This window comes from Pleurodeles waltl, chromosome 8, assembly GCF_031143425.1.
Source record: "Pleurodeles waltl isolate 20211129_DDA chromosome 8, aPleWal1.hap1.20221129, whole genome shotgun sequence".
Lineage (NCBI taxonomy): Eukaryota > Metazoa > Chordata > Amphibia > Caudata > Salamandridae > Pleurodeles > Pleurodeles waltl.
In genome coordinates, this window is record NC_090447.1 from 596,965,249 (window position 1) to 596,987,876 (window position 22,628).

General features: G+C 43.6%; 1 protein-coding gene across 2 annotated transcripts in view; it reads left to right on the forward strand.

The window, feature by feature from the left end:
• Positions 1–20,357, forward strand: part of GAS6 (growth arrest specific 6) — a 333,398-nt gene extending 313,041 nt beyond the window's left edge. The window contains exon 15 of one of the 2 annotated variants that reach the window (XM_069204632.1): positions 19,796–20,357. In XM_069204632.1, coding sequence (XP_069060733.1) covers positions 19,796–19,947 — 152 coding nt within the window. In that variant the 3' untranslated portion in view covers positions 19,948–20,357. The remainder of the gene's footprint in view (positions 1–19,795) is intronic. The other variant, XM_069204633.1, reaches the window with a different exon arrangement.
• The last annotated feature ends 2,271 nt before the right edge of the window (positions 20,358–22,628 follow it).

Below are 22,628 nucleotides of genomic sequence, written 5' to 3' on the forward strand. Positions count from 1 at the left end.
TCCCCATCTCTAAAAAAAAAAAAAAAAAACAAAGAAAAAAAAAAAAAATTCCCCTGGCGCCTAGAGGTTTCTGCCCCCCCCCCCCCCCCCCCGGGGGCAGTTCGGCCTAATGATAGGCCGATCTGTCCCCCGGGGGGGCAGAAATGGCCTAAAATAAATTTGCCCCCCCCAACCCCCACCACCCCCCCGGGAGCGACCCTTGCCTACGGGGTCGCTCCCCCTGCGTGACATTGGCGCCAAAAAACAAATCCCCGGTGCCTAGTGGTTTCTGCCCCCTTGGGGGCAGATTGACCTAAAATTTGCCAATCTGCCCCCAGGGGGGCAGAAATGGTCTAAATACAATTTGCCCCCCCAGGGGAGCGACCCTTGCCTGATGGGTCGCTCCCCATCTCTAAAAAAAGAAACAACAAAAAAAAAAAAAACACAAAAAAAAAATTGCCCTGGTGCCTAGAGTGTTCTGCCCCCCCCCCCCCAGGGGCAGTTCGGCCTAATAATAGGCCGATCTGTCCCCCGGGGGGGCAGAAATGGCCTAAAATAAATTTGCCCCCCCATCCCCCCCCCCCGGGAGCGACCCTTGCCTACGGGGTCGCTCCCCCTGCGTGACATTGGCGCCAAAAAACAAATCCCCGGTGCCTAGTGGTTTCTGCCCCCTTGGGGGCAGATTGACCTAAAATTGGCCAATCTGCCCCCAGGGGGGCAGAAATGGTCTAAATACAATTTGCCCCCCCAGGGGAGCGACCCTTGCCTGATGGGTCGCTCCCCATCTCTAAAAAAAGAAACAACAAAAAAAAAAACACAAAAAAAAAATTGCCCTGGTGCCTAGAGTGTTCTGCCCCCCCCCCCCGGGGGCAGTTCGGCCTAATAATAGGCCGATCTGTCCCCCGGGGGGGCAGAAATGGCCTAAAATAAATTTGCCCCCCCAACCTCCACCCCCCCCCCGGGAGCGACCCTTGCCTACGGGGTCGCTCCCCCTGCGTGACATTGGCGCCAAAAAACAAATCCCCGGTGCCTAGTGGTTTCTGCCCCCTAGGGGGCAGATTGACCTAAAATTGGCCAATCTGCCCCCAGGGGGGCAGAAATGGTCTAAATACAATTTGCCCCCCCAGGGGAGCGACCCTTGCCTGATGGGTCGCTCCCCATCTCTAAAAAAAGAAACAACAACAAAAAAAAAAAACAAAAAAAAAATTGCCCTGGCGCCTAGAGTGTTCTGCCCCCCCCCCGGGGGCAGTTCGGCCTAAAAATAGGCCGATCTGTCCCCCGGGGGGGCAGAAATGGCCTAAAATAAATTTGCCCCCCCAACCGGCACCCCCCCCCCCCCGGGAGCGACCCTTGCCTACGGGGTCGCTCCCCCTGCGTGACATTGGCGCCAAAAAACAAATCCCCGGTGCCTTGTGGTTTCTGCCCCCTTGGGGGCAGATTGACCTAAAATTGGCCAATCTGCCCCCAGGGGGGCAGAAATGGTCTAAATACAATTTGCCCCCCCAGGGGAGCGACCCTTGCCTGATGGGTCGCTCCCCATCTCTAAAAAAAGAAACAACAACAAAAAAAAACACAAAAAAAAAATTGCCCTGGCGCCTAGAGTGTTCTGCCCCCCCCGGGGGCAGTTCGGCCTAATAATAGGCCGATCTGTCCCCCGGGGGGGCAGAAATGGCCTAAAATAAATTTGCCCCCCCACCCCCCCCCCCCGGGAGCGACCCTTGCCTACGGGGTCGCTCCCCCTGCGTGACATTGGCGCCAAAAAACAAATCCCCGGTGCCTAGTGGTTTCTGCCCCCTTGGGGGCAGATTGACCTAAAATCGGCCAATCTGCCCCCAGGGGGGCAGAAATGGTCTAAATACAATTTGCCCCCCAGGGGAGCGACCCTTGCCTGATGGGTCGCTCCCCATCTCTAAAAAAAAAAAAAAAAGAACAAAAAAACAAAACACAAAAAAAAAATTTGCCCTGGCGCCTAGAGGTTTCTTCCCCCCCTGGGGGCAGATCGGCCTAATAATAGGCCGATCTGCCCCCAGGGGGGCAGAAAAGGCCTTCCCAAAAAATTGCCCCCCCTGGGAGCGACCCTTGCCAAAGGGGTCGCTTTGTTGCGTGACATTCGCGCGCAAAAACAAACTCCCTGGTGTCTAATGGTTTCTGCCCCCCTTGGGGGCAGATTGGCCTTATCAAAATAGGCCAATCTGCCCCCAAGGGGGGCAGAAATGGCCTAAATATATATTGCCCCGTAGGGGAGCGACCCTTGCCTAAGGGATCGCTCCCCACCTAAAAAAAAAGAATTCATCACAAAAAAAAAAAAAAATGGTCCCTGGTGCCTAGAGGTTTCTGCCCCCCCTGGGGGCAGATCGGCCTAATAATAGGCCAATCTGCCCCCAGGGGGGGCAGAAAAGGCCTTCCTAAAAAAATGCCCCCCTGGGAGCGACCCTTGCCCAAGGGGTCGCTCCCTTTTGCCAATTTCAAGAAAAAAAAAAAATCCCTGGTGTCTAGTGGGGTTTCAAAAGCCGGATTGCAAGCAATCCAGCTTTTGAAACCTGTGAGAGACTTCAAAGGGAAGGAAATACATTTCCTTCCCTTTGAAGCCTCTCGGGGCCTCCCCCATGGGATTGAAAAAGAAATGCAAAAGCATTTCTTTTTCAATCGCGCTGGAAGCTCTGCTTCCAGCGCGATGGGGGAGACCCTGTGACTTATCAGCGCGCGCTCGCGCGCTGACGTCACAGGGGGGGTTGGGGGGGGTCGGGGGTGGGAGGGGAAGGGCTTCCCCTTCCATCCCTGACTTGGGGGGGTGGGGGGGAACCCCACAGAGGGAGCGAGAGCGCTCCCTCTGGGCTGTGTGCCGAGGACGTAGTGGTTACGTCCTCGGCACAGCAGCACTGTGCCGCAGGACGTAACCACTACGTCCGCGGCACAGAAGGGGTTAAGTATCACTTTAAAACATGCCCCAGGCCTGTCATTTCAGCTTGAAGTCAACTTGGCATTTAAGACTGGTTGCCAGGCCTAAAACTCCCCTCTTATTGCATATAAGTCACCCGTAAGGTAGGCTTTAGGTAGCCCATGGGGCAAGGTGCTGAGTAGTTAAAAGGTAGGACATGTACTTTTGAGTTAAGTTTTCAATACTGTGAGGCCTACCCCTCCCATAGGATAGCGTTGGGGATTCCCTATTATATTTAATAAGATGTAATTCATAAACCAGAGGTGGTAGAAATGTCTTGTTTGTTATCAATTAACTTGTAAGTATAAATACTTCTTAATGGCAAAGTCAGATTTATAATTACACGTTTGAAAATGCCACGTTTTAGAAAATTGGCATTTTCCTGTCCTTAGCCTTTTGTGCCTGCAACTTGCCTTAGGTCACATGACTGGGTGTAACTGGCAGTTGAGGCTTTGTGAATTCACTCCAAACAGTCACACAGTAGTGGGATTATCAAGTCTTTCTGTAACTCAGCTCTAAGCTACTTTCTCTAATTGTCAGTAAGGCAGTGGCACGCAGCGTGCTCTCCTCTGCTTCTCCTACTGGTCTGCAGTCGTCTTGTTCAGGGGCCGCTTCACGGACCTGACCTGTGGTGTCCTCTTCAGTCTATTTTTCTGCAGGTGTGACCATCACCCTTCTTCACCTGACACTTGATGAGGAGCTATCAGCGTGGCTCTTAGGAATGGTCTGGTCTGTCTCCCCCTTTTATGGTATGTTGCGCTGCTCCACAGGTTGCAGGTGCTCATCAGTTGTGGGCCTTTCTGTCTCTGTTGTTGTTGGTGTGGGTCTGCACCTAGTGCCGTGAATCCACTCAGGACGTCCCTGTACCTTCACCGCCGTCCGTGTCACCAGGAGTACGAGGTGTGGTCCTGTCCACCTAGAACTAAGAGAAACATCTTTTATTTTTCTCACCATGACCATGTCTCCAGCTTTAAAAGGATGTGTGCTCTCTTAGGACGGATGGGGCAAAGCTTCTTCACCTGGAGATGGTGATACCTCAAGATCGATGACAACTTTATAGCATAGTCAGAAATGTTTTCATTTGTCCACAGCAGTGCTGCTTCGGATGGGAGAGGCAAATTCAACCCCGCCGACATAGGCCGCCCCATCAGTACCTCATGGGGGGACAAAAGGGTTGTTCTAGATGCTATTGCCCTTATGGCATGCATCATTAAAGGCAGTGCATCAGGCCACTTCAGGCCGGTTGCATCAATTGTCTTTACCAATCTATTTTTTTATTGTGGAGTTCATCCTCTCCACTTGTCCTGAACTTTGGGGGTGTTAAGGGGCAAGCAGTTTCCATTCTATTTCCAAACATTCACACATCTTTTGCACAACTGCAGCCACAAATTCACCCTCTCTGTTGCTATTCATGCCCTAGGGGACCCCAAATCAGTATATGATATCTTTCGTCAAGCATCGCAGTACAGATGCTGCATCATTCTTCCTTGTGGGAACACCTCCACCCATTTTAAAAATTGATCCACACACACCAGAAAATATTTTAAATCCATTCACTGGGGCATATAGGCAAAGTCTATTTGGACATTGGTAAACAGCCCCTGAGGTACTGGTAAGTGATCATGTGTAGCAGGGGACCGGCCTTTAGTATGTTGGGCACAGACAAGACATTGGGAGCAGAATTGTGCAGTGAAGGCTGTTATCCCTGGTGCAAACCATTCCTGTCTAATTAGCTCATTCCTCTCCCAATGTGCCATGAGAGTGTGTCGATGAGCAAGCCCTGTAAGGGGAAGGAAGCTACTGCGCAGAGCCACAGGTCACCCATCCTTGTGGACCCATCCTCCCTCATCATGTTGCTCACACCCAGCATCAATCCACACTATTCCTTCAGCTGATGTTGCAGACCATTGTGCTTCCTTCACATCATCTAGCAACAATTGTCTCTGAATAAGCTGAATTTTTAGAATGCTTTTTGCCATTAGAGGGACCATCTGTACTGGCTGTAACATGCTCTCTCTTGCTGCTGTGCCAGCCATGGCGTATCCTCTGGCTATCTTGGTATTAGCTCCTGTATTGGCCTTGCAGTAGAGCTGCACTTTCAATTATGGTGTCTACTGTTGTTATAGCTTACCCTGCTCTGAAATCGGTGTCTGTTAGTCTGCTGGAGGAACCATCGGTGTACCCTTCGTAGTCTGCCTTTTCTAATGGTGTCTATTGTAAATCTGGTCTGGGGGTGGTGGATGTTTCTACAACCTCAACACAATCATGGTCAGGGGTCTCATCAGAATCACCTATTGCAGGTAATAATGTTGCCAAATTAACAGGTGGGCATTTTTTAATGGGAATATTGGTGTTAGACGACAATGTGACCTCATAACCTGTGCGCCTGGCTGTCGGAAAATGCTGTGTTGCTGCTGATGACAACAACAACTGTACCAAATGTAGCACATAAACAATACAAGGGGAGTCCATCACAAGGGGAGCCGCCCTACCATCACAGCGGCTGCCGCTACTGCTCTCAAACAGGCTGGATGCCCAGTCACTGCTGAAGGCAAGGTCACAGAGTAATACGCCACAGGTCTTTTTCCAGAGCCATGCTGCTGTGTCAGTACACCATTTACAGTGCCATTTTGTTCTGCTCTGACACATAGAGATGGAAGGGCAGTTTGTAATCAGACAGCCCCAATGCTGGTGCAGTACACAATGTCCTTTTCAGTCTCTTGAAACATTCTGCAAGTTCATTAGTCCATACAATGTTGTTGGGTGCATCTTTTAGTGTGCATTTCCTCAAGAATGCATCATAAGATCTGTAGTCAGGGATCCACGAACGGCAGTAATTCATCATCCCCAGGAAGGACATCATTCCTTTCTTGGTGGACCGGGGCTGCATGCTTTGAATCATTTTTATTCTGTCAGGTGATATGCAGCGTGTACCTTTGGATACCACATAACCAAGGTAAGTCACTTCCTTTTGGTAGCACTGAAATTTTGGCAATGAGGCTTTGTATCCTCTCTCCTGTAGGTGGCTCAGCAGAGCTACAGTGTCTTTTTCACAAGCCTCAAGTGATGGGGATGCCACAAGGAGATCATTAGCATACTGCAAGATGACACTGCTGCTTTCCAGGTGTAGGCTGTTCAGGTCCCTCTTTACTGCCTGTGTATAGACCATGGGACTCTCTGTGAAGCCATGGGCCAGTCTTGTGAAAATGTACTAGGTATCACTTATTATGAAGGCAAAGAGGTACTCGCTCTCTGGATGGACTGTAGTACTGAAAAACGTACTTGCGAGACTTAACTGAAACGTACTCTGCTTCTGCAAGTATAGAAGATAATATAGTATTGGTGTCAGGCACAACGGGTGCTAAGGGAACCACAATGTTGTTTATCTGGCGTAAATCCTGTATGAATTTATATTGCCCAGTGTTGCCCTTGGGCAATGGAATTATTGGACTATTACAGGGGCTTTTGGACTTTTTATTGATACCCTCTTGTAAGATAGACTCATTCACAGGTTTTATTCCCTCCTCTTTCTGAGGTGACAGTCTATACTGACGCACATAAGGTAGTTCTGCATTTTCCTTAAGCGTCACTTTATGGAGAGGGCATGTTTTTAATAATCCTGCCTCATTTTTGTGTTTGCCCAAACCTCCTGAGTTCAGTTGTTCTAGGACCTTGTTTTTATTCAGCTGTCAAATCATATTCCCTTCAAGCTTGTCAAAAACTACAGCCCTGTCGTTTCTGAGCATGCACAACATTCAACACCATCCTTCTCCATCTCCCATCACAGTCACAACTCCCAAAGGAAATGTAAAATTCTTAGTTACCATGGGGCCCAAATTGTTAGGGTAGAATCCTGGTGCTACAGCTATAGACATGTGTTGTTCTGAAGCTGGCCCTAAAATAATTTATCTTCCTGTGGTCCTAGGTCAGTGCTCACTGCGCTCAGGTGCTTGTAAGTAAATCCCATTTCTTGAAAGCATATACTGTTGCAGAAATTGTGGCAGATGATGTATCTCCCCAGCAAGTTGGTGGGCCACATCCATATTGAAATTAAGAAATCAACCATTTTATCTCCTACCTTAGTTGGAAACATAGTATTCTCTTCAGGTGTGTCATATACCTTCATCATAAAGCACCGGGTTCATCGGTTTTCCACTGCATGGGTTATCTCTTTCTCTGCGTCATCCTAAGTTCCTACTTGTTTTCTCTGGAAAGCGTTCCTCGTGTAGTGCTGTTACTTCTATAAGCCTCTTGGCATGGGCAAGAATAACACTGATCCCTACTCTTGTCTCCTTGCTTTTATCCTTGTCCTCCATCTTATTTACACTGTGCCCCTTGATATTGTTATTCAATAATGTAAGCCTTACTTTGCATATCTCATACAAAGGTACTATTCCTCAAGAAAACAGCAAAAACTCTGCCCTGTCCCTAACAGAATCTGCAATTCTTCCTTTATCCAGTCTTGTTAGATGCATGGTGACGGTCCCTCGAGGAAGTTACAATCCAGTGAGACACCAGCTCCTTCTTTTACTTACGGTTTTATTGACACTGCAAAATGCATCATAAGGTGGTCAATCAATTTCATTTTTGGACCTAGAATGCGCCTGTGGTGTTCAATTTAGTTTCAAGAGGGCTGAGTCAAAGCCATAATTTTATTGCTACCACTCAGCAAATTATTTCATTTATTAAATGTATTTAAATTGCTAATGATGCAATCCTGAAACAGTTTACATGTATTCAGCATTAATTGACCCTCTTTTTACTAAGCACATGAAAGGCCCAAGACATTAAGAGAGAGCCAAGTTTTTTTTTGTTTTGTTTGTTTTTTCATATAATAGCACTTTTTACCTAGTATGTTCTGGTTTGTGTATTACTCTTAGTGGGTTTTCCTACCATGGAATATTTAGCAAATGTAGGAAATTAAGTTATTCTTAACCTACTCTTCAAAATTACAAGCATACATTATATATATATTTTTTTCTTTGGTCCGTAGTGCCTATTTAGAACAAGTTGCACTCCAGTGTGCATTTTTCTTTTTTACTTTTAAGAAATTGTGCTTATTCAGTGTGGTGAGAGCTAACATGACACTACACTGTTTGCATGTGTGTGGAAGCGAAAGCTGTCTCAAATGAGGACACAGATACAAGCCTGCCTACACAAAGCATCTGTTGCAAACCATAAGAAATAGAAGCAAAACTGCTGAAGAGAAATAGCCTCTCCAAACTAGCTCACCCTTTTTATTTCTTTAATATTATTACAAGTGGTATATACTAAATGTACAAATTCCATTAATGCAATTAAAATGTACATGTATATGTACATATGTATCTCATATTTAAAATATGATGACCTGCAGTCATGCTTTCACAGTCTAATGTAGACCCTTCACCAGTTTGCCAAGCTAAGCGTGTATGTGTCCCTTTCAAATCATTTAGATAAAACCAGTTTAATCAGTGTACTGCTAAAAATCTGGTGTAAAATAGGACTGCCACAGTTGTCATTACTTATTTGCAAAACTTTGAATGAGGAAATGTTCAAAGCTACAGCTGAGTATTTGTTTTTGTAACAGCAGTGCAAGTCCGGGCTAAATACAGAAACGTAACATCTGACACTTAAACCTGCTGTTGTAAATTCACATCCCCTGTCCCAGCACAGTTAACAACTGCTGTTTAGTGTTTGACCTATGTGAGAGTCCCATTAGAGCTCTGCAGGGCCAGAAGCATGATTGCTTTGCATCGACATTTTCAGTCTTTGGAAAGGTAGGGTTTAAACTATGCTGTTTTTGAATTTCTGTGAAGTGCGCTCTCTACCACCAATTAACACCAGAAGGGAAAGGTAACCTTCCAAAGAACTGGCTCAAGAAAATTTAGAATGCCAGTATGCGCATAGAAATACTGTGCAAAAAGCAGGCCAGGAGCTGGGGTACTTGAGACACACTGCAGCCATGAGGCCACATTGAAACTAAAGCTCACATTTAAATTTTGGCTCTAAGATACAGGAATATTGGCATTGTTAGAGCTCTAAATCATCATATTTTGTGCTCAAAATATTTACATATTTAGACACAGAAACCTGAGTGTGTAATTTACACAAGTTGAGAAAAATGACACAGAAAAAGTAGCAGCACCTTAAAAGTGTACTTGAAGCCGCAGAAATCCAGAATATTAACTGCTTCTTAATAAGATGTTGTAACAGAATACTTATGAAAAGAATGATAAAAAAAAATTATGGTGACAGAATAATGCAATTCTAATGATTTACCCTAGCCTTTCTGTTGCCTTACACTGTAGTACACCATGAGAAGAAAGGGGTGCACAAATTTGTGGGAATTAGTTACATAGCTGATATTTACAGTAGTGATATTAGACATTATAAACATCAGAAAAATGCAAAAACTATTTTAGTAAAATAAATTTTAAGAATAATTTACATGTATGTATGTTGAGCAAACTTTGCGATAGTTGGCCATATTCAGCCTTGGTCATTTTTGAATAATATTTTAAGGTCTTCAAGCTGTAGCTTCACACTGTAAAAAGTGTTTATTCAGAATTTACATTTTAGGTTGATCTCTTTATTGCTGCAAACACAACCCTTTACTGAATCCTAGAAATGTTTATTTTATGCTTTAGAAATAATTAATAATAATTACCCATCCAACCACAAATGTATTTGAAAGGTATTTTTTTTTAAAGTAGTATACCATGTGCCCAGGACCAGTAAATTAAATGCTACTGGTGGGCTGTAGTACTGGTTTTGCCACCCACAGATGTAGCCTTTCAAACCTGTCTCAGGACTGCCACTGCAGCCTTTGTGCGCAGTTTACTGCTACTTTGACCTAGTATTTAAAACTGTTTGCCAATCCTTAAAACTCCCTTTTTGCTACATATACGTCTCCCCTAAGGTAGGCACTAGGTAGGTGGGGCATGTAGTTTTAAGTTTATATGTCCTGGTGGTGTCACACACAAATTCGTTTTTTTTCTTTTTTTTTTCTTTCACTACTGTGAGGTCTACTCTTAAATTGAGTGCGCTTTTACCATTAAAATTGGTTTTATCATCATTATGTTATAAATGTCACTTCTAAAATGTAGATATTTGTCTGCTATTACAGTTCTGTGTGCATGCAGCCTGTCTTTAATACCCAGGCTTTGTTACAGCTACACTCTGCTTTCCCTCTCTCTGTCCACATTAGCACGCAAACTACTTTACATTTGTTAGACAGTCTGTGTCCTTCTTACCTTGATCTATATGGCTATCTGGGCAAAGCATTTCTCTCCTGTCATCTGTTTAAACAACTTTTTAGTCTTAGTCAGCATTCTAGGGCTTACCACCATTACATTTCCTTTAGACTTGCCGCTGCCCTTTGTCCCCTTCCCTCACAATTTCACAATCTGAAAAAATAAACACAGTGGTTGTATCCTGCAAAAAAATTGTTAAACAGGGAAAAAATAATTGTTATGTAGTGGTGGATAGACAGAGAGATAGAGAACACAAGAGCTGTTGACAATTTAGAGGCACAACATAAAACACTTTTTCTTGTCTAATGCAGTGCTGCACTACTCTACATATAATTCAGAAACATTGCAATGAAACATAGTGGCACATTTACACTTAATTCAAATACATCCATTGATCAATGACAGACTATTTGTGCACATTTCAAAATCATTTCCTGTGTTCCGGTGCCAGCTGATCAAATGTTTCCCAAGCCACACTCTGGAAGGGTTTTAATTAATTAATTATAATGTTTTTTCTCTGGGATTCCCATAAAACTAAAACTAAATTATCTTCTCTCTGTCCAGGCTCTCCTGCGTGGTCTTACTATTCGCCGTACGAATTTGCCACTATCATTTAACATAATGATACGGATAACTTTGTTACTCCTCAGTCACCTATTTAAGAAAAAAATTCTGTTACGTCTGGCCAGGTTCTCCTGCATGGTATTACTATTCGCCGTACGAATTTGCCACTATTATTTAACGTAATGATACGGGTAACTTAGTTACTCCTCAGTCACCTATTTAATAGTCAGCTATATTTTTATTTACATCAATCCCCAGTTTAACTTTTAGCTAAATTGTAAGCGTTGAAAGGCCCCAACAGCAAGGAATTTAATTAACTTACCGGTGGTGGCATTTCACACATCCCACTTCTGACGCCATTTGTTAGGGAAACTACTTTTCAACCCTCCTCAGTGTGATGCAAAGAAAACACAAGCTCCAAGCAAGGCTCCGGAACAGATTAAATGCTTTCATTAGGTACCAAGGTTTATTGGCATGCCAAGGCAGAAGGTAGACGCACATCCCAGTGTTACGTCTTAGAAGCTGGCTTCTTCTGCCCTGAAGCATATACGTCAGGCAGTTATATATGTTAATAAGTGCCATCACAGCGAAACCCCAGAAGGGGACACAGTCCAAACATGGGCAAGCATATACAAAAAGTAATGCTGCATAAACAAAACTTCAAGACCACAGAGTAACATTATACATATTACAGTGTGAGCAGAGACAAGTAAACAGACAACAGGTGGACTGTAAGAAAAAGGGGGCTGGGTTGCTGACTGGCTGAATATAAAGTGTGAGGCCAAGCTAATCTTAACAACGTGGTTTGGGGAAGCTTGTTTGCACAGCTGGCATAGGTGTCAGAGATGTCAGCAGGGAAGTCTTACTAGGATTCAGATAATGGAGGAGAGAATTGGAACTAAAATATCATATCTATAGGTACATACATGTGAATCTATATTTTTCTGAACAGTTGCTCCATGTTTCACTGTGCAGGTGGCAATCTGCCTGCCCTTTTAAGGGATATTAGACATCTCCTTCCACACGATTGCAATGAATGGCTGCACTCAGGACCCCCTTCGCCCCCTCCAGTGGGCTGCCACCAGGGGGTGCACTGACAGCACATCTACTAACAGCTTCTTTGCCTCTGCACCCACACCTGTGATACAGGGCAGGTGCAGAGCCGAAGAGATTCACCCATTTGCATGTGTGCCATGCCCAAATATATGATGGAACAACTAATGCTGAAACCACGCATGCCTGAACAACGCGGTCGGAACAACAACCACGTTGTTACCACAAATGCCTTTACCAGACATGCCTTAACAATGATTTTTCGTTGTAAAGGCATGCCTAGTAAAGGCATGTGTGGGACGGCATGTGTGGATCCAGCATGCGACCCCCCCACCTGCCTTAACCCCCAGAAGTGCCCCAGCCCTAATACTAAAGCTACCCGACCCCCACCCTTAATGCTAAAACTACCCTGACCCCCACCCCCAAAACTAAAACTACCCGACCCTCCACCCCGCCCCTAAAAATTAAAACAACTCAGAACCCCCACCCCTAAAAACAAAACTACCCGACCCCCCACCTGCCTCTAAAAACAAAACTACTCCAACCCCTACCGCTCATACTAAAACCACTCTGACCGCCCCACCCCTAAAACTACCCGACCCCCCCCACTGTCACACCTAAAACTAAAACTACCCTGACCCCAATACTAACACAACCCCCACCGCTAAACACAAAATTACCTGACCCCGGCCTCTAAAAACAAAACTACCGACCCCCGCCCCAATACTAAAACTACCCAGACCCCCCCCAATCCCACCCCTAAAACTACTCTGACCCCCACCCATAAAAATTAAAACTACACCGCACCCCGCCCCTAAAACTAAAACTACCCCCACCCCTAAAAACAAAAAACAAAAAAACAACCCCTAATAGTAAAACGACCCGACCCCCACCCCTAAAAACAAAAATACCCAGACCCCCCCACCTCCACCCTTAAAAACGAAACTACCCCACACCCTCACCCCGCCCCTACTACTAAAACGACCCGACCTCCCACCTTGCCCCAATACTAAAACTACCCCACCCGCCCCTGAATCTATGCCAACCCCTCACCGCACCCCTAAAAGTACCCCAACCCCTGCCCCTAAAAATGAACCTACCCCATCCACCCCATCTCTGACCCCTAAAAAACAGAACTACCCCAAGCCCCCACCTGCCCCTAAAAACCAAACTACCCCACCGCTAAAAACTATCCCCAGCCCCAATTACCTGACCGCGTCCTCTCCCGATGCTGACTTCATTTTTCTCTGCCTTAACCACGAATGTGCGTTGTTCAGCACATGCATGGTTAAGGCACAGAAAAACGAGGTTGTTGTTCATGCAAGCGTGGTTACGCTTGCATTGTTCACGACTTCGTTGTTCCAGAGTCGTGGACAATGGCCCCATGCAAATGAAGGAACACCTTCTTGTGATGGAGCTAGCGCAATCTGTATTACACAAAGGGACATACAAGCACCTGTAGCCCTTTCTGTAATACCAGAGTGCCCCAAGGATACGCACGGCACATGCCCATTGCGCCCCTGGGGCACTTTCCATAATACGGCCTCTGGTTGACTTCCTTCAAACAATTGGTCACAGTCAACCTAGTCTTGCCCTACTCAAAGATGAGGCCATACATTTGATTTAATCTCTATTTTTCCCCCTTTACTAATTCTTCCTTTCTCCTCTTTGGTATGATCATTATGTGTTTTAAGATACAGTTAGAGGAAGATGGACAAGCTGCTCTCTTACTTATCCAGTCATGGATCAACCTCACCCTCCAAACACACAATGCACTGTTTAGTAGCATTATGCTTTTATTTCTAAATGCTAGACCTAATCGCAACAGTGAAGTTTCAAAATTTCCCTTCAGTCCCCCAAAAGAATAAATGATTTACTTGTCTACCCATACTTTTCAATATCTATGCATAGCTACTAAGAAAGATGATCTGTAGGTTTGGGTTTAAGGCTCTCAAATAAATAATTAAGCTAGTAAACTCTAGCTTGCTCTTCAACAACACTCTGATACTAAGTTTCAGTAACTCAGCACACAAAGCAGACTTTGGCCTAGGCTGCCCCTCTGATGACCAACTTAACCCTGTAGTGTCAGACACTTCACTCTGAAGCTAATCCCAGTCTTCTGGCACACCCAAAATACACTGTACATCCTAGATGCTTGTAGATACAGTTGATACTATTCTATAAATTATTTAACCTGTAATAAGTGATTCAGGTGATAATTGTGCTGGTGAAATTTAAATATGCAATGATCAATAAGCCTCTGAGAAAGCTCATCTTTTAATTTCAAGCCAATAAGTGACTTATGTTGATGTTGTCTAAGCCCACTGGGGAAGTCCAAGCCCTTCTCAGCTGGACATCAAAAGATAAGAAGCTTTCTCAGAGCCAGACTGATCGCTGAAAACCAAAAGAGTTGTCAAAATATTCTTGAAACTGGGAAATGTCTATATCAATGTAACATGAAATGAGCTAGGCTGCTGTATTGTCCAAGAAGATTCACCATTGATGATCACCGATCACACAACACAAACCAAACAACGCAAAACACTACAATGAAGTTTATTGCAATGGAAGGTCTACTTCACAAAGGTGAGAAGAACATACTAGGAGTAACAAGAGGTTGGTGGCTGTCGACACAGAGATAAAAAATACCTAGGGAGTCCGATCAACAGCTTAGAAGATTTCAGCAATGTGCAGCAACATGTACAAGTACATTTTATACATTGTAAAATATTCCTAGCTTACAGTTTGTCTTACAATCCTTCCAGGTTAGTAATGATTGGAAATATGAAGTAATTTAATGTTGAGTACTTAATGATCCAATACCCCTTCAGCCCCACAACACCTGATCCTAACATGTAGAAATAACCAAGGCAAACATGCCCCACCCAATGATCGAATGGAGAACGGTTTTACATGCAGAGAAAACTAGGACAGAACGAGGATATAGGCAATAAGACTTTGTACCTATTTACTTGGATGAGAGGTAGTGAGTGTGGAAAGTTATATAACACTAACTTGAAATAAATCCAGGCGCTGGTCTGCATGTTTTAGGATTGGTTACATAGTGAGAAGATATTTTCTCAACATCTCCATAAAGACCTTGGGCCATATTTATAAGAGTCTAGCGCCACCTTGTGCCACATAAGCGTAATTATTTTAAGCTAATGTGGTCCAGCGAGGCCAAAATCTTAGTGCCATATATATATATATATATATATAAATTTATATATAGATATGGCGCAATGCATGCTTTGTTCGACTTTGCAACCGTTTGTGCTACATTATGCCTGTGTCAGGCATAATGTATGCAAACGGGATGATCCACCGTTTGTGGGGGTGGGGTAAAAAATGGTGCAAGGAAATCTAAGAGATTGGGGTTGTATCGTTTACAAAAGCTTTTAGCTTTACTGATTGTAAATTCTAGTATTCAACATATGTATCATTTAGACATAGCCATGATTTGTTGTGGAATCTCTACTTCGGGTGACCCTCAATTCAGGCTTTCCAAAGTGCCTTCTGTGAAGTCTTGTCTTCAGAAAGCCGAGTAGTCCAAGAGATGAGATGGTGGGAGTATGCTTGAAATAAAGTTTGTCAACAGAAAAAACTCCAGCCACAGCATACCAAGCACAAAGCTCCCAGTAACTGCCCTATCACATTTCCAGTCTTCAGACATAAATATTCTATATGGAACATAACAATGTAGAAGAGATGGGGGATGTACCAAGAGAAAAGAGGATAAAATAAAACAAAGGAAAATTGCATTTTACCACACATCTCCCCCATTAATTTAAATATGGAAAAATTGCAAGAAAGCATACATGTAATACGGAATAAATTACATGTCAGATACAACAACAATTCTCTTAAAAATCCAAATGCATTTATTGTCCATCTCTGCAGCCTCTCTGAATATCTTTGTCACTCTGCATGTTTTACTAAAACTTGAAATTCCTTTCACTGTTTAGCAATTTCCGTATCCCCCATGCACACTGGTGAATGTTTAACTGTTTTGCGCATATCATAGTTCCCTTCGCTTCTTTCAGTCTGACTTATTTCCATTTTTCTTTGCACATCCCCACAACTCCTCAGAATTCACATTGGGTTTTTTGTAGTCCTCCATCCAAGGAGGATTCATAATCGTATGGGGCTTATGTTTTTTTAACATCATGAAAGGACTCATCCCAGCAGTGGTGTGAGGGGTAAACCTATATTCTTCATCTTTCTTCATAGCAGCCTGCATTCAGTTACCACCACTACTCTTTACCATCTGTATGGTTTCTTTAAGTGTGCAGTTGAACCTTCCCACCATCCTGTTTGTCTCTGGATGATAGAGAGTACACCTTTTGTGACAAATACCCCTTTCACTAAAAATAAGTTTCCATTTCTTTATATTTGAATTGTAACCCGTTGCCAGTGAGTATGGTCTTGGGATTGCCTTCCCTTGAAAACACATGAGGAAGAAATTTGTTAACTGCCAGGGTACTGATCTTTTCCACTACACCGACCTCTGGCCATCTAGACAACAGATCCATGACCACCAACAAGTACTTGCAGGATGCTGTCATACTGATGGGTCCAAGGAAGTCCATATCAATTTCATCACACGCTTCCTCTGGTGCCGTTCTGATAACCATGGGTGACGTCCTCACGTTCAATCCCTTAGCAGACATTCTGCACTCACCACACTGTCTCACTACTCTCTTCACCATGATATCCATCCCTGGCCATCAGTAATCACACCTGAGCCTTTCTTTTGTCTTGCTTATGTCTTGATGATCTTCAAGCGCTAGACTTATTATGTGACTCCTCACACCTCCCGAGGATCAGTCTGCTCCCTTTCACTTTGACATTATTTATGATTGACAACTCATCACACACCTTTGCAAATACTACAGATGTTCCATCTTTGTTCAACTCATCTTGCCAGTCGTAATATGCTGACGAAAAGCATTCAAGACTTTATCTTTTTTCAATTTACTCAACGATTCCTCCTCATGCACATTCTAATGTGACACTGCACATTTGATTGTATCATCTCTGCATCAAGTACTGTCTTCCTCACTATTACTCTCCGTATCAACTGTAAGCCTGGACAAACAGTTTGCCACCTTGTTTTTTGGACCCTGGAAGATAAGACACTCCGAATTGAAAATCCTGGAGTTCCACTAACAATTTACAAATGCAAGACGAAATACAGTCCAACCCTTTTCTCCCAAACACATCCTGTAATGGTTTATGATTAGCATTTACAAAAAACTTTACTGCCGACAGAAACTGTTGGAACTTCTCCATGGCCCAATACACGGCCAGGGCCTCTTTTTCAATTGTAGAATACCTTTGCTCGACCCCTCTCAATGCACGCGAGGCAAAGGCTATGGATACTGCTTTTCCATCTTGTTTCTGCTTATGCTCAGCACCCAGTCCCGTCTCACTTGCACCTGTCACAATAACGCACACATGTCCAAGTGCAAAACTTTGCAGAGTTTGCGCTGAGGACAATCCTGCTTTCACTTTGTTAAATTCCAACTAACATGCTTCAGGCTACACAAACTTCGCAGCTTTTTTAAGTAGACCCCTTTTGGAAACCGTGCAGCTAGCAAAATTTGAAATGAACCTTGAGTAATATTCACTCATCCCAAGAAATGACTGCACTTCCTACTTCATGGAGGGAAGAGGTAGGTTTTTAATAGTCTTGATCAACTCATCTTTTTGCCTTACTCCTTATCCCAATATCATGTGGCAAAGATATGAGATCTCAGGCTGCCAAAATTTGCACTTAATAAATTTGAGGGTTAGCTTTTCTGTTGGAAAATTGGCAAAATATCTCTGACTCTTTGCATGTATTCTTGTAATTCTTCACTAAAAATCAAGACATCGTCTTGAAAAAATTTCCTACTACTCCCTTCAGCAGACTCGACATGAGCCTCTGAAAGACTGACGCTGCAGAACACAGTCCAAATGGTATGCGATAGAAACGGAAGACTCCGAAAGGCGTATTAACGCTGTTAAATATTTTGGGTCTTCACTCAGGCGCACCTGGTGATAACCAGACCTCAAATCAATAGTGATAAAAAAAGTTGTCATTGCTAATAACACAATCCTACCCCACGCGCTCACCTACAGTGCTGTACATGCTGCAACAAAGGCACAATGAAAGCACAAGGCTACACACACTGCTCGAGCCCCATAGTAAGTGCAAGAGTACACCGCGCATGAGTCCCACAGTGCTGAAGCAGAAAATTCAAGCACAAACAGCACTCATGATTTGGCTCCAAGAACAGATGAAAAATACTTAAAGTCGAAAATAAGCTGCTCAAAATACTAAAACTAACACATGATCGATGTCCACATGCTTGAAAAAAGTTAAAAGATATAAACGACTATAGGTATCACCGCTGTGGCATTACAGAAAAATAAAATAGGCTTAGAGTTTAAATAAATCAGCAAAACCAAGTTAATGAATAATGCTGGATAGCACAGGAAATTGTAGATGAGCAGAAAAGACAATGTACATACATGACCCATAGCGGGGTGACTTCCAGTATGAAATTATATGTGTTAACATTTCTTCCATAGCCCACGCAGGACCCAGTCGTCACCAATGTGAAGTCTGGTCTTCAAAAAAGCAGAGTAGTCCAAAAGATGAGATGAGACGGTGGGAGTATAATTAAATAAAGTTTGATTGTCAACAGAAGAAACTTCATCCACGCATACCATGCACAAACTCCCAGTAACTGCCCTATCACAGTTCCAACCTTCAGATATAAACATTCTACATGGAACAAAACAATGTGGCAGGAGGAAAAGGGGAAGGAAGGATGTACCAAGGGAAAAGAGGAAATGAAGCAAAGGAAGCTCTGCGATTTACCACACCTTCCTTTCCAAAACCCATCCCCAAAGTAGTCATCCACCACCGTTTTCTCATACACCTTTTGTGGAAAATGGCATGGTTACTAGCTTCCCGTGACCTTGGAATTTTCACTTCAACCAGCTTAAGGGAAACTTTTTGTCTCTGTCAAATTAGGCAGATTTTGTCAGCACAAAGGCAATGGCATTATCTATGTAGATGAGCAATGTAGTACCCACCGACCGCCCCGTTGTTGTCTGGCAGTCAAGATTCAGAAGGATTTCAGATCACCTAAAGGAACCATGGAACACTTGTAACAAACGAATAAAAAGAACAGCAGCACCCTTTTTTTGATATTCATTTATTTTGAGATTTTTAGAAATGTTCTTAGACTTTATAATACTATGTGGCACATAAGAATGTTACAGATATTATAATATGAACTGGCGATGGGGTATGAGGAAGATGAATAGTTGGTTATTACAAGGAAATGCAGTCATTAGATTAAGTATGTATGGATATATCGTTGGGTGTAACATAGAGGGTGGTAAATCTTCAAGGTTTACAAGGTGGCTCAAGAGGCCTGCTATGATGTATTTGGGCCTGATTCACAAAGGTAAAGTTACACTTTTGTGTAAGTTTACTATTGTTTTGTATTCACAATCTACGAGTTAGTAGTAAGTTTACAACTGCAGAGACTCTTCAGTCATAAAGCCTCGCACATATGACTATGGGTCTGATTTGGATATTTGCGCATTGGTTACTCCATCACAATGGTGATGGATATCCCATCCGCTGAAATCTAAATACTATTGTTTTCTATGGTTTTAAGATTTTGTTGGATGTAACATCTGTCACCGCTCTGCCGAGATCTTAATCAGTCCCTATGTGCGGAGTTCTCCGTCCTGACTGCAGAGTCTCTGCAGTCGTAAACTTACTATTACCTCATAGTTTGTGAATACCAAAAATAGTAAAGTTACATAAAAGTGTAAGTTTACCTTTTCGAATCAGGCCCTAATTGTTATGATTTTCGAGGATTTTCTCAAACACTTAAAACTCCCAACAGCAGTTATGTGGATGATGGACAATCCAAAATCCATAGTCTGTCAAGGAATTTGAATTGTTAGATTTAAAGACATTTAATCCAAGGAAATTGCTTTATTTTTTTTATTTTTACAGATGTGGACGTCACTTCTACCCCAGTCACTGCATTCTATCATGGCTGCATGACTGTCAAGATGAACGAGAAGGCATTGGACTTGGACGATGCTGTGTACAAGCATAGTGACATCACCTCCCACTCGTGTCCTCCAGTCGAAACAGGAAAATAGTCTGTTGTGCTTGCCATGGACAATTTTTGAAAGAAAGAGGATGGACATTCAGACTTCCAGTTATAAGTGAATAGTTTATTTGAAGAATGACGTTACCTAGGAGCTACTGATCTTCCCCTTGTCAACATGGTCCTATTAATGTTTCTGGCTGAAGTTTGTAATATATTTGTAAATAGTTTAAGAGACTAATATTAACTATGAGAGAAATCTAGCTACTTTATAATGTGCATAAAATGGATGTTGGGACTGCAAGTGAAACAAGTTGAGATACCTAAAATCTTTGAATGTATGGTAAATGTCAGCAAAACTCGAGAGAAAGTTTTCTGTACTCTTTTTATTACCAAGCTCTGCTTCCCGTTTCACGAAACGAAAAAACATAAATATGTAAATAAAATGTTTTTAACTAAGAAGTAAAATTGCAGCTTGTTTAATGTCTAAACTGTGACCCAGAAAGGCATAAAACAAAAGCCCGGATATTCGCAGAGACTATAAATCTGTTTTCCGAGGGGATGTAAAGAAAAACCTTGTTCATTTACGTTAATGCTTTCCTGTTCTGACTCTGAATCAGAAATTCTTTCTCGCTTAGTGCATCAGCTCTGTTATGCCTTTTCAGCAGATGATTATTTTCAATATTTAGTTAAACCGTGCTAGCAAGAAACTACTACGCACTGCAGAAAAAGGCAAAGACCGAATCAGTGGCACTCGTCCATTTATACTGTTTATCAGCAGACATCCTCCAATTACTCAAACTTATTTTGTATCATGAGTACCAGTGGCGGTCGCCCCACTGGCTGAGCCAGCAGATGAAAAATAAAACCATAGTTGCACTATGGTTTTATTTTTCATCTGCTGGCTCAGCTAGCAGTACGGGGAGGGGTGGGTCAGGGCATTGGGAGGGGGGAGAAGGAGTGGAGTGCACCTAAATGCACATGTGAGTGTACATGCACACTTAGGTTTCTCCAGCCTGGGTGTGTTGAACAGCCGGGCTGAAGAAACTGCACAGACCCCAGGGCTATATCTGAGCGGCAGTCACTGCCGCGCAGACCAATCCTGACACTGCTTTCATGCTAGGTTTAGCATGAAAGCAGCACCAGGATTGCTGGGGAGCCTGTGCAAGTGTACCAGCAAATGCTGGGACACCACAAGAGAAGTGAGGAGGCGGGAGACTGGTGGCGCAACGAAACAGTGTTTTTTTTTCTTTTTTAATGTAACCCCCGTCGTCTCCCCTGCACCCCCACTTGACATTTGGGGCTGCCGCTGCTGATGAGTACATGCTGTCTTCCCTCCAGTAACATTGTCCCTTACTTAAAATTGTCAACACTTCTGTTGGGACAGAAAAGCCTCTCTCATGGTGATGGGCGTGTACCCGTTCCCTGAGTGGCCCAACTGTAATGTCTGGATCCCTGATGTTGATTTTTGTTGTGATGGGAAAACACAGTCTTTTTCACGGATTGCTGTATTTTTGCACTGGGAGGGGCACCCAAAGCACTACATTCATATTGGTGAAAGGCTACTGCCTTTGCCAGGATTTAAGCAGCACAAGCGAAGTGGTTGCAGCATACGGTGTAATGATCAGGAGTGAACTGACCTTTTTTTCCTGTGTCATTGGAGTGAGGCTTGCAGGCTCAATTATTTATAGTTCTGCTTTGGTGTGTTTAACTTACCCTTTGCCTCATTCTTGGTCTACATTGGTTTAGTGTGTAGAGCTGCACAGTGCATGTGTGTTATGCATGCACTGCGTGTTTGTGAACGGTACAATATAGTATATTCTGGGTTCTATTTTGGGAGACTCAGGACTAACTGCAGGAGCATAGGAATGTAGTGGGATCCTGACAATCAGATATTTTTATTACTGCATTCCTGTGATCTGGGTGGGACACAATGGAGAAAGGGAGAGCCAGGCTCTGCACTGCGCTTCAAATGGTGTTCTTGATACAGAGAGAGGTCACTAGGAAGAGTCCTGGGCACATCACGGGAAGGAAATGGGGCTTATAAGGGAATTATAAAGAGTAGGGCAAAAGCCCTGGGGTATCCTGTGGCTGGCATCCTGGTGTGAACCTGTAGTTACTCACATAGCTTGTGTTGTGGTGCTTTCAGATATGGAGTCGCTACCGCTATGACAACCTGCTTTGTGGAGGAAAAGCAGGTTAGAGGATAAGGCACTTAAAAAGGAAGCAGACCTCCAGCATAAACTTCAGAAGCTTGGCCTGATTCACACAAGTAAACTTACACTTTTGTGTAAATTTATGATTGTTCTCTTTTCAAAAAGGTATTTTACTAGTAGTATCTTTACGACTGCGGAGTCTCATAAGGTAGGACTGTCCTATCCTGTTATGTGCAGATATTCCACAGTCATAAAGATACTACTTGTAATATACCTTTGTGAATAGCTAACAGTGGTACGCTTACACAACAGTTTCCTTTTGTGAATCAGGCCCTCAGACAATAAATCACATTTGGTGTCTGGAAATGTGCTATCAGAAGGGAAACTCAGGACCCCAAAATTGTCCTTTTGTCAAGCAGCCATTTGGGCTGTCTTAGGAGGAGAAGCTCTGCAAAACGTCTACCTGTGACCAGCACTGGAGGCCAAGGCCTGCCAATCTCCCAGCTGGTTCAGGGGACATCACCCAGGGAATCCAAGACCACCTGCCTTTCGAGCTGGAAGCACCTGTGCTTGGCTG